The sequence below is a fragment of the Pipistrellus hanaki genome, assembly GCF_964339955.1.
Source record: "Pipistrellus hanaki genome assembly, chromosome: 7".
Taxonomy (NCBI): Eukaryota; Metazoa; Chordata; class Mammalia; order Chiroptera; family Vespertilionidae; genus Pipistrellus; species Pipistrellus hanaki.
Genome location: NC_140509.1, coordinates 76,523,761 through 76,539,247, shown reverse-complemented (window position 1 = coordinate 76,539,247; position 15,487 = coordinate 76,523,761). Strand labels below are relative to the sequence as shown.

Below are 15,487 nucleotides of genomic sequence, written 5' to 3'. Positions count from 1 at the left end.
TTAAAGAAGAAGAAAAATTAATAATCTTGAAAACAGTATAGTCAACACAGGAGAGAGCAAACTCACGTTTTAAAACTATAACATTGCAAAAGGTGTTCCATTCATCATTTTAGTGAAATTATATCTAGAGAGGGGTATCTCCCAGAAAATATTTGCCCTGCTCCTTTTCTCTGATTAGACCTCATACTCTAGCATCAATGTTTGTATCAGCGAGAAAAGGATAGGAATAGTCAGCCTGGGTGAATCTGCTTTCTTTCCAAGAATAACAGCCAGAGCTTTCCCTGCCCAAGCTGGGGAGCATCGCCGAAGCCTGCTTAAGGGGAGTTGTCCTAAGTCTGCCCTTGGCTGTGGTGTCTGGGGTGTCCTCAGAGGGGCTGCCCTCTCTAAGAAAGAGGCCACGTGACTCAGGACACCCCAACACCGGGTGCTGACCAGGAAGAGACATGGGAACGGCGGAAAGGGGCTAACAATGATCTGCTCAGCTCCAGCAGGCTCTAGAGGAGAGGGTCTCAGGTTTGATAGCTCTGAGACCCACTGAATGCCAACTTATCACATCCGTATTCAATCATCAACACTACCCTGACCTTTCACTCCAAAGCAGACTTCGTGCCCAGTGCATTGGCATGAGCGGGACCGAGATACAAACGTTCAGTTCCCTGGAGATCCGACGGAGGTATAGCAGGTCAAAATGTATAAAGTTATCAACATAAGGAAAGAGTAAAAAAAAAAAAAAAGAAAAAAATCATCTCAGTGCAGGGGCTGGAAGATGGCTCTGGGGTGGGAACACCACCACCTGGGTCCATTTCCGCTCCCCTTTCTCTCTCCCAGCCCCTGCATTTCCTTTGTTAATTGCCCCTAGTTAGAATGAAAAGGACTTAGATCATCACATAACTCACACCTACCTTTAACATCACAACACACCGTGGCCAGTGTGAAACAAAACTGTGCTGCTATACTCTTTTCCTTCATATATATATAGATAGATAGATAGATAGATAGATAGATATAATTTTTTTAACTTTAGAAAAGCTTGTAGTATTATAAAATATACAACTTTTTATCACCCCTGGACTGTTGGTAGAACAAGCACTAACTAAAGCCAGTCATGGTTATCTGGGAAGAGCAGCAACAAGTAGCAGCACTCACGTCGCTCACGCCTTCATACCTCTCATCAGCAAGTTTAAAAACTACAACTTCATCATCTGCACCTCGCAGCTCCTCCTCGCCTCTGCTCCCCCTCCATCCCCCCCCCTCGCTCCTCCCCGCCTTTCCTCTTCCCCGCCCCTCCCCTCTGGCCCCTCCTCCTGGGTTGAGTCAGTGGCTTGAAACTTTTAAAAACTCTGTGCTCCGAGTTAGGAAAAAGTCCTTTACGAGGTACCAGCGCTTTTCTTTCATGAGGGGAAGGAGTGAGGGAAGGACCGAACAGCAGCAGGCAGGTCTGGGCGCCTGGACTGGCCTTTTCCTCTTCGCCCTCTGAGGAGTTCAATCCGTTGGCGCGCCTGCTTCACTTCTTTTAAGAGAAAGAGTAAGTTTTTCTTTTTTCTTCTTTTCATTTTCTACCGACCCGGCTCTTTTTCTACAAGTAAAACTTCTCTCTAGTGTTTAAGTGCCTTCTGACAATGTACCTTGGCCATGATGCTGTAATGGCAAGGATGAGCTTGAAAGTGTTTCTGGAGTTTGAAAAAGTTTAAAACGGACGCTGGGTGTTTATATTTTGGGGGGCTGGTAAAGAAAAGGTCTTTATTAACAATGCAACAGGTAAAATGAGGTTCAGATCTTTCTGGTGAGAAGGAAGCACCGCTTTCCTGGGTCACGGAGGTCTTCGTTTTAGAAGATAACTTTTACTTTTTTCGGGAATCTGGCTTGCCTTTGTAGCTGGGGTGGAGGTGGGGGGATTAGCCGGGGGCCTGGGGTGGGCGTTTGACTGACAATGTCCCCGGAATCAAAGTGCAAATGGGCTCTGCAGCGCTCGCGGTAGATCCCTCAGCCTTGTGCATATGGAGATCTGAGTGCCGGGCTATGATGGGCTTGCAAAGCGAGCTGCCTCCCAGAGGGCTTTGTTAGGACCTTGCGGCTCCTGGACTTTCCACGTGGTCCCTTCCCCGAGTTTCCCCCGGTAAACAAAAAGGTCGGGGAGCCCGCGTTGGAAATATTGAGGGTTTTAAAGCCACGGTGACTCTGTGTTCCCAGCCACCGCGGGAAAACTGGAGACCCTCATTAGGGCCACTTTGTGCCCAACCCGGTTGGGCACATTCAGGAGATGAGGTCCCTGCATGGGTGGCGGGTGGCTACTTCCAAAGCCAAGGAAGGGGGGGGGGGGGAGCGGGACAGATGATCAGAAAAGAGTGTGCGTGTCCCAGGGTGCTCCTCCACCCCCGGCTCCTGACACCGGAGCTCCTGGAAAGAATAGGGATCGAACTTTCTAAAGCGGCGCCTTAGGGGGAGCTGGTTTCCACCCCCGCCCGCCGCCCCGCCGACCTGCGGCCGGCGGACCTCGGGGTCCCGGCCCCTGAGGATGGGAGCTGCCGGCGGGCGCGGGTGGAGGTGCCGGTTTGCCCCTAAAAGGGGTCCAGTCTCTACTTAAATGCTCTGGTGGGCAGCGCGCTCGCTGGGGGTTTGTCCAAACCCCAACTCCACACGAGCCCCGACGGTTCGGGGTGGCCTCGCACACAAGTTGGAACCACTTGCACCGCGATCGCTGCAAAGCAGCAGAAACGAAAGCCTCGGGAGCGGAGGCCGGAGGGAGGCCGGGGCGTCCCGCAGCCCCGGGACCGGGAGAGGATGGGCGAGCCGGCGCCCCCGCAGCCTTCCTGACACGTCAAACCCGGCGCGGGTCCGAGTTCCGCGCCGGAGAGGAAGCGGGGGGTGGAAGATCGCGGGGGGGGGGGGGGTTGGGGGGGGCGGGTGTCCGGGATGGAACTGCGGGCCGATTCGCAAAGGAAGAGCAAGTGATCCGTGTAATGAGGCGAGGCCGTCACCTCTGCCCCCCACCCGCCGCGGGTCGGGGCTTTTGTTCCTCCTCCGGTGAATTCCTGCCGCGTATATACGCGTGTTAATCGGGAAATCTGAGCACCTGGGAGGGACCGCGCTGCAGCGGCACTTGTAGCTCCTGGAAGTCCTCAAAGCTTCCCAGGAATGTCGGTCGGGCAGGGCGCGGGCGGGGGGGGGGGGGGGGAAGAGATAATAGAATTAGGTAAGAGTTCAGGACGTGTCCCGACGCCGCCGATCGGTACCGGATTCGGGAACCCGAACCCGGAGTTCTTCCGAGCAGCGCAGCGCCCACCCCGGGCTCCTGGTGGGCCAGCCGAGCGTGTAGCGAGCATCCTCTCTGACCCGGGGATCCCTGAACTCCCCTTCGCCAGCCTCCTCCACACGCTGAGGCGGCCCGGGCTTCCCCCGCAGTCAGAAGGGGTGGGAAGAGCGAGCTGCACGCCTGGCCACCCAGACATGGCTTTATTTGGAGGTGGGTTTTCATTTCTCTGGCTTCCCAAGCCAGGTTAGTCAGCAGAAGGTGCTCAATTTCACCTTCTGGGAAAGCGGGCACACTTGAACTCCATCCAAAGTGGCCCCCTAGCAATATATATATATATATATATAGCCTAATCTTTACTTTTGTATAAGGACTAGTGAAGATCAAAGCCCGTCCCCGTGCGGAGATGTCATTAAAGTAACTCCATCCCCAAGGAAAGAAGCCGGGAAGATAGAGGGGTGAATTCCCGGGGTAGGCCTACGTGAGGGGAAATGACACCCCAGGCAGGAAGGAGCTTCTGTCCGGGCAGTGTGTGAATCCTGCACTCCTGGAGCATGTTCTGTCCTGTACCACGGAAGCCTGTTCCCCCAACATGAGATGCTCTGTGGTTCCCAAAGTCGGTGATTTGTCACCTGGCCTTTGCCTGGAAAAGGCAGCGGTGGTGTTTTGCTCTGGCTTTCCTCCCTGGGTAAACACTCCACATTCTCCGGGTGCCTCCCGAAGCCGATCCGCTCCGACCTGCACACACTCGGCCCCTCGCCCTTCACCATGTGGTGTCTGTGTCTACATTGCTGGCTCTCAGCTGGGGAACCGGGTTCCAGAGATACTCAGCAGCAAGCACCCGAAAGGGTGTGTTTTCAGACACGGACTGTTGCCTTGTTACTGAAATGTTTCCAATTCCTGCAGAGAGAAGGATGGGAAACTCAGGATAACAGTGCATTCCTCGGTTTCACTCGTAGTATCCAGGGGTGTCCCTAGGTGTGAGCCTCAGAGACTTTCTGTGTTCCATGTGTCATGGGGGCCGGGGGGAATAATAGGAAAGGGACCAGTGATTAATACCTTCTACTCCACCTTTCCTGTTGTTCCGACTTCCCCTCAAGATTCTCAGCTGTTCGAATAGATTGCTGAAGCTTGTCCACGCTTACCAATTCAGCTCTGGAAGGAACAGCAGCTATCTTGTGTTATGATGTCAATATTCAATATAGATAAGTCTCGTCAAAAACAATTCTCTGTAGTTTCTTCTCCGTGGGAGGTTAAGCTAAATGAATTTAGCTTTAAAAAGTACCATACTCTATATTGGAATTTCTCTACCTTTCATATATATATATATATATATATATATATATATATATATGTATATGTATATGTATATATATTATTGATTTTTTTACAGAGAGGAAGAGAGAGGGATAGAGAGTTAGAAACATCAATGAGAGAGAATCATCGATCAGCTGCCTCTTGCACACCCCCTACTGAGGATGTGCCTGCAACCAAGGTACATGCCCTTGACCGGAATTGAACCCGGGACCTTTCAGTCCAAAGGCTGAGGCTCTATCCACTGAACCAAACCAGTCTTGGCTCGCTACCTTTCTTAAGTAATTTCTAAAAGATATATGTTTTATGGAGTGCTTAAATATTTACAGTAATATAAAAATAGTGTTCTTCTTACCAACTTCTGTGGGCCAGATACATTATTTAAGAAATGGCATTTTTTTTGTGTGTCATCTGGGGGCAGATGTCATCAAATAGAAACACAAGGGCCCTAGCCGGTTTTGCTCAGTGGATAGAGCATTGGCCTGTGGACTGAAGGGTCCTGGGTTCAATGCTGATCAAGGGCACATGCCCCTGTTGCAGGCTCGATCCCCAGTAGGGGGTGTGCAAGAGGCAGCCGATCAGTGATTCTCATCATTGATGTTTCTATCGCTCCTCCCTTTCTGAAATCAATAGAAATATATGTTTTTTAAAAAAGAAGAAACATAAGGAAGGTGGGTACTCTTCATGGCCTTTCTCCCTATCAGTTGATAAAGAGCAAATTCTCATAAAGGGATTGCTAAAATAGCAATATTAAACTCCCTACAAGAGCATCTTGAAAACTAGTTCATCTTGATTGCCATTAGGAAAATGTTAATCATTTCTTTGTTATTTTGTTAAAGAAAAGATGCTACATTAGAAAACAAATGAGCTGTATTTACATCTTAAGATCTGTTAAAGAGTAATAGCTTAACTCTACTGAATACTTAAGCGCTTCATGTGCATGAGGTATCTCATTCATTGTTCATTGAAAAAAACAGATGGGTCATAATACACACACTGTAAGGGTCTTAGTGGGGTATGTTTAAATGAAGACAAAATAATCATTATTTAAAGTAAAAAAATGGAGGTGGGGGGGGCATCAAGGGCTGAGAAAAGTGTCTTTTTTTAAGTCTGATACTATAATAGAAGAACATTATAATTTCATTTAGCTTAACCTCCCACAGAGAAGAACACTGTCCAGCACCCCTGAAGCGGGAGAGAAACTTGTGTTAATAGGGAGCGGGGTGATAGCTGTTGCAGGGGGTTGAATTGTCCCTGTCTGACCGTCACTGTCCGCCCTTTGGATGGAATTCCTCACCCCTGTCACCCCCATCTCCTGGTTCTGTGGAGGCCCATGTAGGTACACTCTGTGGTGAAGAGGGATGAGAGCCAAGGAAAGAAACGCTTGTTGGTACGTTTTTCACCCCCACAAAAAATTGTATGCAGTTCAAAGCCATGCACAAATCCCCGCGGAAATGTTACAAAGAAAAGGTAAGGAGCATCCGGGAGCCAGAGGCAGGATTTGTAATTGAATGAAAGTTTACTACCACATGGAATTGGATACACTACAAAGGTAGGCTGGCTGTCCAGATAGAAGGAAGCAAAGGTTGTGTATCTTCAGAGAAACGGGATATTTTCCACGGCACCTCATACATCAGGCAGCCTCCTGCATAGACTGAGACTCTGTGGTGATGAGGGTGGACATCAGGTCTTGCTCTTCGGACTCCAACCTTCACCCAAGATTTGTCATCTTGAAATCAACACAAGTGTAAACAGGCTGCTGCTTCTTGCAGTTGCCTCCTCAGTGACAATAAAATCATGTGGGACAACCAGACTCAGAATACTACGGAAGTGGGGGACAACAGCCTGGTTTTGTTGTTATTTTTAGATCTTAACTTGTAACAGCCAACAGAAACTGCATAAACATCTGGGATACACGTTGCAGTTCTGCAGGCGTCCCAGGTCACAGGGCCTGGCTCAGTCCTAGGGCCTGCTCACAAGCATTGGAAACATGTTGTTTCAACAGACAGTTCTGTTTCAGCGATTGGCACTTGGAAATTTAACCATCTGCCTAAAATGAGATGCTTACAATACTTTTTTTTTTCCCCCTGAAAGTTCCCTTTATGGAACTTCAGAAGTTTGGGACACGTACACTTAAGAAAATCCCAAGGATATAATATAAAATAGAAAACAAACAAACCTGGTGAGACCTGTTTTTTTGGGGGTTAGGGTGGTGGTTTTTGTTGTTGTTTTTTTTTTGGATACAGGCCCCATTTAATTCATTCAATAGATATTTATTTATCTATCACTCTTATTCTTTTAAGCACTGGATATATTAGATGAAACAAACTCCCTCGTAAAGCTCATATTGTAGTTGAGAAAAGCAGATAATAAGACCTTGTCACGGAGGGAGACAAACAAGGAACAGGTAAATACCTAATAAGTCAAATAGAGCTAAAGGCTGGTAAGAAAAAAAGCCGGGCCAGAGGAATAATAGGAAGTGACAGGGCTGGATTGATGGCTGCTGAGGTGTAACCAGAGCCGAGACCTCAATCAAGGGTGTGAGCCAGGCAGATGGGGCAGGGCTGATGGCGGCAGATCGCCCCTCTGTTTATTTTTTCAGGATTGATGTCTGAGGAGAACAGGTTGGCAAGTTGACCAGGCGAAGAGCAGAATCGTGGGGACAGTCCTGGTCCGGGTTTTGGTGGGGAAGATACATCTGTAGTATTTGCTGATGGGTTGAAAGTGGGTAATGGTGATTATGTGTGGGTATGAATATGACCAGACGGACATCTGGATGCTGTAACTGTAGAGGGATGGTCAAAACTGAACCCACTCAGACATTTACTGCAAAGGACAGCGGTTCTTAGAAATGTTACAGACGCTGGGAGGGCTTGCATTTTAGCTTTGGGGCTTGAAATTTTTTGGTTTGGGGGTGCATTAAAAACACACACATGAAATCCATTAGATGATTTTGCCAGGAACGTCCATAGACATTTCCTTATGCATTTTTAGATTTCGTGGTTTTATTCTTTCAAATATTCCTGGCCTTCATCTCCCCTCAGTGTTTATTTTCGGTCATAAAAAGGTGATACAGGTATCAAGACTCCCTTTAGTTTTCAGCTATCCTACTCACCTTTCTTTTAGTCCCCACTTTCAATTCACTACAGTTGTCTCTTCGGAAAATCTTTAAAACTGAAAGCAAACTATTTTCTAATTCTAATAATTATTAGGACATTAGTGAGATGAAGTGACTTGACTGCAGCCTTGGCACAGAGATTTGTTCTTAAGGTTCTGGCAGACGGGATCGTCGAAAGTAATTTAAGTTGAAGCTTTAATTTCGTTTTTAATAAAGTGTTTCAGTCCTCCTGCTCTTGGGGAGCAGATGTCGGTGGCGACACTGATGTGGCGGTAAAGGGCGCACAAGCTAAGTTCCCAGGTGTCCAGAGAGCCCCTGCTCCTCGTGCTGTGCTCCTACCCCACCCCTCCACCTTTTCAGACACTACCCCTCCGCTCTCCTGGATGTTTTGAACCATTATTTGTTTCCTAGCCTCAAACCTTACTTCAGAATCACCTAGTGTGTTTATTTTTTTATTTTTTTATTTTTTTTTAAAGAAAAGAAACAAAAGCCCAGCCTGTGTGGCTCAGTGGTTGAGCATCAACCTATGTATGAAACGGGATGTCATGGTTCGATTCCCGGTCAGGGCACATGCCCGGATTGCAGGCACAATCCCCAGTGTGGGGCGTGCAGGAGGCAGGCAATCAATGATTCTCTCTCACCATTGATGTTTCTCTCTCTCTCTCCCTTCATCTCTGAAATCAATAAAATACATATTTTAAAGTAGAAAAGAAACAAAAAACCGATAGCCTAGTCCCTCACACCTCCCCAAAATCAGATTCATTCAGACTAGTGAGCGGCAGGAATATGTGCTTTCAACAAATGCTGCCAAGGGGTTGTAATGTAGCACAAAAAGCACTCTGAAAAGGGACCAGAGGGCCCTTGGGCAGTTCGCACCCGGGTGCCTGTGACATTTGGCCTGTAGTCTAGATCACGTAAGGAATGTGCTCTGACATGGTATGAAGAAAGCACAAGAAGAGGAACGCTGGTCCCGCTGCCGGCGAGCATTGACTCCTCCCAGTGAGAACTTTGCACAACTCCTTAACCTAGACCTTCATCTACACGACAAGTTCCAACTTTGGAACCCGGAGGTGAAGGCGGAAACGCACACCATATTCGTTTAGCTGCTGAGGTGTTCCCATTTGTAAGACAAGAAATATACCTGTATCTTGGTGAATATGAATGAGGCACATAGTCTATAAATCAATGGCAGGGATTCTATACACGTACTTATGCCCTCGTAAAAGGACATTAATTTTTCAACTAAAACTTGAAAGAAATGAAAATAGGAATCGGGGGGGGGGGGGGGGGGGAAGGCAACCTTTGACAGAACTTTTTGATTCACAACGAAGTGAGCAACTACCGAAAAGGGTTCCTACTATTTTTGTTACCTCTCCTTGACAATCACTAACGTGAGCCATCACATTAAACACAATCTGATGATCTCTGCGATAGAGGTAATGACAGGTATCTACATGTTACAGGATACGAGGTGTCCGATGGGATAATTCCTCTGTTTCAGATGAAAGGGTATAACTCGTTAATGCAAATGAAAACTTGCGTGGGTGCTTAAAGGAAAGACAACTTGGCAATTAAGTTGTTGGTGTATTAATGAAAGATTACCCCCGAGAGATTTGCCCAATGACCTAATTCACGTACTGTGGGAGGATGGGGTGTTTCTGTGGCATCTCAAAATCACAAATAAAGTGGAGTTTTATTTTGAATAGACTGTAAAACAATGTAATAGTTTATTGCCACAGCATCTACACAATCCTATTTCACTTTGCATAATGATCAAACACTGACCGAAAAGGACACATTTCTAAATTTGTTACGTTTGTCTTGAACTTTGTGTAAATGTGATATGTATGCAAACGGTTTACCACTTTACACTTGTTTCTGCAGTTCCCCACTCCCGCCCCTCACCACAATCGGGATATCTGAGCAAAAGCAGATGACACTGGCAAAATACTGTAATTCTCTACCAACAGAATTAGGGCCAATTTACACATCATCACATAGAAACTGTCTACTGATAGAGCTCCAAAAATTCTGTTGTTTGTTTGACCCTCGTGGGCTGGTCTTCTTCATTCTCCGGGTAGTACTTTCTGCTACACTGGAGGTTATTTTTTTTTTCCTTTTACGTCCTCTCACCTTTCGACTGTTCATCAAAGCTCAATTACCCTCTCACACTTCAAGCCTTCCCGTGGTGATTTAACCCTCTTTGTCAGCCCTACGGTCCCTTGTTCTTATTGGACTGCTCTTTTCTCACGTCAGTGTCACTGTCCCGCTTGTGACCACGGCATCTAAAATGGTCCTTCCTAAAAAAGTAAAAGGGATGCTCCCTCTCTGATGACCACCCGGAGAGCGTTATTGCTGTGACCTGCCCAGCCACCTCCCACGCTTACCCAGCATTCTTTGGCACCAGCTGGAGGCCGTCGAGGCTGTCCTCGGAGATCCCCATCACCTGGTAATTTAGATAGCTGGTGCTTAGTTTCACTTTATGGATCAGCCCTCTCTTCGCTTCATTCAGGGAACTGCAGGAAAGATTTCCATTTCATTTTTTTTTTTTTTTTTTTTCTGGCTCCCTAGCCAGGAAGTGCAAACATTAACAGGAACATACTGTTGCATGGTGGGGAAGAAGACTCCCTGGCTTTCCTTTCCTTCTTCCAAGGAGGAACGGCTCGTAGTTCAATACCAGATGAGAAAACCCTTTATATTCAAAGCATAATTCTAAGAAGCCTGTATAATCCTGCTTTTAGTTACACTATTTAGAATTTATTACCGAGCTCCTGGAAAAGCCTTTGCTTCACTTGTTTTTAATTATTAAATAATCTCTGACTACTTCATCCTTTCCTAAATCCTCCCATTACTACGCTCTGCCGAAAATTGGACTATATTCTCTATGCCTGCCACATGTGATGTTACTTATTCCTTCCCAACTTTTGGCCCTCACCAAGACTGTGTATATATCAAAGCATGGAAACATTTCTAGCCGTAAGCCAGCTTTGCTATAATTTTGTAACCAGTGTGATGCATTGGAAAGCCTTGGACATGGGATCATAACTCTTTTTCTGACTCTACTGATAGCTGAATATTTCCTGTACCCTGCAGACCTCAATTTTTCATCAGTTGATTGAGTTATTGGTAATGAGACATATAAAGTGAAATAAACAACTTTTAGGATATCTGCAATATCTACAGACTTGGGCATTTTTCTCATCAATAATGGGTAAACTCTAGGTTTAGAGGCCTAAAACCCAGTAAGGAAACTTGAAGTAAGTATAGAGCAATAAAAAATAAAAATAAAAAAGATTGTTTTTGCTAGAGGTAAACTTGAAAGTGGTCTCTTATTTTCCAGGGTACAATTACAAAGGAGACAGATGGAACTTCTGCTTGAAATGTAATGGGCATTTAGTTTTTGTTTTTGAAAGTAGGATCCTGCATATAATGACACATTGTGTCAAAATGGTGCTTTTCAGTACAACATATTTTATTTGGGCAGAAGAAAGAATTCTGAACCACATAAGTCACTGCTTAGGATGACCATATTATACAGAATGCACAGTTTGCACTTGAAACACTAAAAAGAAATGTTTCAGAATACAATTTGGAATAAAGTGCTATATAACAAGATTGAGGTTTGGAAATGGGTTACACTCGTGAGTATCTCCATGTGCATGTGTGTTCATGGGTGTCCTCACCTCAATTCTTCAATTCTGGGCCATATATATAAGTCCATATACATATATATATATATATATATATATATATATATATATATATATATATACTTCAGAGAGGAAAGAAGAGGGAAAGAGAGATAGATGAAAGAGAATTATTGATGGGCTGTCTCCTACACGGCCGCACTGGGGATGGAGCTCACAACCCGGGCATATGCCCTGACCCGGAATCTAACCGTGACCTCCTGCTTCATAGGTCAATGCTCAGTCACTGAGTCACACCAGCTAAGTGATACCAGGCTATTTGAATAACACACATCGGCATTTCGCTTAGTCAGGCATTCAGGTACAGGCCTCCCAGGCCCGAACAGACAGCTGGCTCCTGAAGTCACGCGCAGAGGCAGTGGTTGAGTAAGAACAACCCCTACGCCTTCACAGGTTAAGATTGCTGTTTAATTGGCACATAGACTCTGTTGCTTCTGTGTCTTCCTGCATCAAGAAAATAACACCTTGCTGAAACCGGTTTGGCTCAGTGGGTAGAGCGAAAGCCTGCGGACTGAAAGGTCCCAGGTTCCATGCTGGTCAAGGGCATGTATCTTTGTTGCGGGCACATCCCCAGTAGGGGGTGTGCAAGAGGCAGCTGATCAATGATTCTCTCTCATTGATGTTTCTAACTCTATCCCTTTCTCCTCTTCTCTGTAAAAAACAAACAAACAAACAAAAAAACAATAAAATATATATTTTTTAAAAAGAAATCTATAAAGAAAAAAAGAAAGAAAAGAAAGTGACACCTTTTTACAGGGATGGGGGCAGTGGCGAGGGGGATAGGGCAGGACGAGTTTACTTCTGGTTGGTTTTCTTTCTGCAAGATCGCTAGAAAGCTCTGAGACCCTTTGCAACGCTTTTGCTGAAAGAAACGGTATCACACCAATCATTTGCCATCTATGATCATCCCGTTGTCTTTTCGTTTCCTTTCAGGGGGCGCCCGGGCAACATGGGTGACTGGAGCGCCTTGGGCAAACTCCTGGACAAGGTGCAGGCCTACTCCACGGCGGGCGGGAAGGTGTGGCTGTCCGTGCTCTTCATCTTCCGGATCCTGCTGCTGGGCACGGCGGTGGAGTCGGCCTGGGGGGACGAGCAGTCGGCCTTCCGCTGCAACACTCAGCAGCCCGGCTGCGAGAACGTCTGCTACGACAAGTCCTTCCCCATCTCCCACGTGCGCTTCTGGGTCCTGCAGATCATCTTCGTGTCGGTGCCCACGCTGCTGTACCTGGCCCACGTGTTCTACGTGATGCGCAAGGAGGAGAAGCTGAACAAGCGGGAGGAGGAGCTCAAGGTGGCCCAGACGGACGGCATGAACGTGGAGATGCACCTGAAGCAGATCGAGATCAAGAAGTTCAAGTACGGCATCGAGGAGCACGGCAAGGTGAAGATGCGGGGCGGCCTGCTGCGCACCTACATCATCAGCATCCTCTTCAAGTCCGTCTTCGAGGTGGCCTTCCTGCTCATCCAGTGGTACATCTACGGCTTCACCCTGAGCGCCGTCTACACCTGCAAGCGGGATCCCTGCCCCCACCAGGTGGACTGCTTCCTCTCGCGCCCCACCGAGAAGACCATCTTCATCATCTTCATGCTGGTGGTGTCCCTGGTGTCCCTGGCCCTGAACATCATCGAGCTCTTCTACGTCTTCTTCAAGGGCGTCAAGGACCGGGTGAAGGGCAAGAGCGACCCTTACCACGCCAACACCGGCCCCCTGAGCCCCTCCAAGGAGTGCGGCTCTCCCAAATACACCTATTTCAACGGCTGCTCCTCGCCCACCGCCCCCCTCTCGCCCATGTCTCCCCCCGGGTACAAGCTGGTGACGGGGGACAGGAACAACTCCTCCTGCCGCAACTACAACAAGCAAGCGAGCGAGCAGAACTGGGCCAACTACAGCGCAGAGCAGAACCGGATGGGCCAGGCGGGCAGCACCATCTCCAACTCGCACGCTCAGCCCTTTGACTTCCCCGACGACAACCAGAATTCTAAAAAGCTGGCGGCCGGGCACGAACTCCAGCCCCTGGCCCTCGTGGACCAGCGGCCCGCCAGCCGGGCCAGCAGCCGGGCCAGCAGCCGGCCTCGGCCCGACGACCTGGAGATCTAGATTTTTGGGGCTCGTGAGCATCCAGCGTCCACGGAGTTCGTGGAGAAGACAAAGGTGCTGTAGGAGGTGCACCTTTAGGTGTTCAGTTTTGTTCCAGTGAAGGTGGTACTCAACAGCCTTCGGCAGGAGGCTTAGGAAACACAAAGATGCTAGTAGGATACCTGGGTTCATTGGGGGTGCTTGGGTGGCGGGGCGGGGGTGAGGGAGGTACCTGTTGGTATTTAATGTAGTTGATTCAGAGGACTTCAGTTCTAATAAAAAAAAAAGTTGCATTAGGTGATACATAGGTAAGGGCTTTTTCTCTTCTCCCATCCCTCCCCTAAGGATAGTTCTGTGTATGTGAAAGAGTGGGTGATATTTTGGCTAAATACATTTTGTTTTACCAAGAAACGGAAATAACTGTGTTCCAGGAAGAAAAAAAAATACTTTCTGAACATCTTATTTCTTCTTTTTTTAACAAGAAAAAGACAGAGGGTTGTCCTTGTATCCCTGCTAAAACATTCCATTGTTAAAATTTGCACTTTGGAGGTAAGCTTTCTAGGCCTGACCCTGAAGGTGTCAGTGGATTTGTGTTACTGCGTTTTATTGGTATTCGTTAAGTTCAGACAAGGCCCACAGGAAAAGACTTCCCATGCATTTGCAAATCTCAGCCAAGTTCTGTGTACATTTTTCCTTAACATCCACTCACATCGTATTGCCATCACTTTTTCATCATTCCTCAACTACTATTCACATTCATTTAATGACTTCTGTAGACATTTTTTAAAGACGGCTGTAGACATTTTTTAAAGACGGCTGGTATGTCACGTAACATTTTGAGTTGAGTCAGGGAAGCAAGCCATGCTCAATATTTAACAATCACTTGTATGTGTATATGTGTGAAAGGGTGTGTTTTATTTGTCATGTATTGGTACAAACAGATATAGAATAAACTCATAAACAGAATTGAAAATAATGTACCCACAGTGTTCAGATTTGAACTTCTTCTCATGGATTTTGTGATGTGGGCCAATAATGGTGTTTACATTATAATTCCTGCTGTGCAAGTAAAGCACACTTTTTTCCTAAAATGTTTTTTCCCTGTGTATCCTATTGTGGATACTTGGTTTTGTTAACTATGATTCTTTTTTTTTTTTTCTTTTCCTTTTTTGTTTTTGTTTTTTAGAATATAGCAATAATGCTGTTGCTGAAAGAATGATTTTTTTTTTTCTGAAATGTAATCATTGATGCTTGAATGATAGAATTTTAGTACTGTAAACAGGCTTTAGTGATTAATGTGAGAGACTTAGAAGAAATGCTTAGAATGGACTATTAAATGTGCCTAAATGAATTTTGCAGTAACTGGCATTTTGGGTTTTGTCCTACTTTAATGCACATTGGTTCAGAACTTGTATTCTGTTAATGAGTTTGACAGTCTTTTGGAGTGACCGGCAACTTTGATGTTTGCACTAAGATTTTTATTTGGTATGCAAGAGAGATTGAAGGCAATTCAGTAGTACACCTGTGACTAATTTATTTGAAATATATGTTAAATCTTCCAGTTTCTTCAGATGCCTTTTTTAAACTCATCACAGATGATTAGTGAAAACGCAGAGTATCATAACTTTCTTCTTGCATGCCATCTACATAAAGCAGTTTTGTACAATGAGAAATACTAATTTGTTTGACATTCCATGTTAAACTACTGTCAAGTTCAACTTCATTGCATGTAACGTAGGCCTAGTCCATCGGATCATGTGTTCTGGAGAGTGTTCTTTATTCAATAAAGTTTTAATTTAGTGTAATAATGGCCTCTACATCCTGTGTGATTTCTAAAACTGATTGCATCTATTCATAATCATCAAAGACATTTCCATTGGTTATGAGAATTTGGGCAAATAAGGATCATAAGATTCAGAAGTTTTTGAAAGGACAATACTTATCATTTGCTGGGTTTATTAATAGTGCATCAGTGTTCAACTGAGAAGAAAAAAGTATAGAAGTTAAATTTGGAATATGTC

At 46.0% G+C, this 15,487-nt stretch overlaps 1 protein-coding gene across 1 annotated transcript; it reads left to right on the top strand.

The window, feature by feature from the left end:
- Positions 1 to 1,342: 1,342 nt before the first annotated feature.
- Positions 1,343 to 15,274, top strand: GJA1 (gap junction protein alpha 1). Its single transcript, XM_084889656.1, has 2 exons — positions 1,343 to 1,525; positions 12,323 to 15,274. Exon 2 carries the CDS (start codon positions 12,339 to 12,341, stop codon positions 13,485 to 13,487), a length of 1,149 nt encoding a protein of 382 aa, XP_084745782.1. The 5' UTR covers positions 1,343 to 1,525; positions 12,323 to 12,338; the 3' UTR covers positions 13,488 to 15,274.
- Positions 15,275 to 15,487: the final 213 nt, after the last annotated feature.

What these genes read in the sequence shown, in the direction of transcription:
- GJA1 (XM_084889656.1), top strand. Translation starts at nt 12,339, where the DNA reads ATGGGTGACTGGAGCGCCTTGGGCAAACTCCTGGACAAGGTGCAGGCC.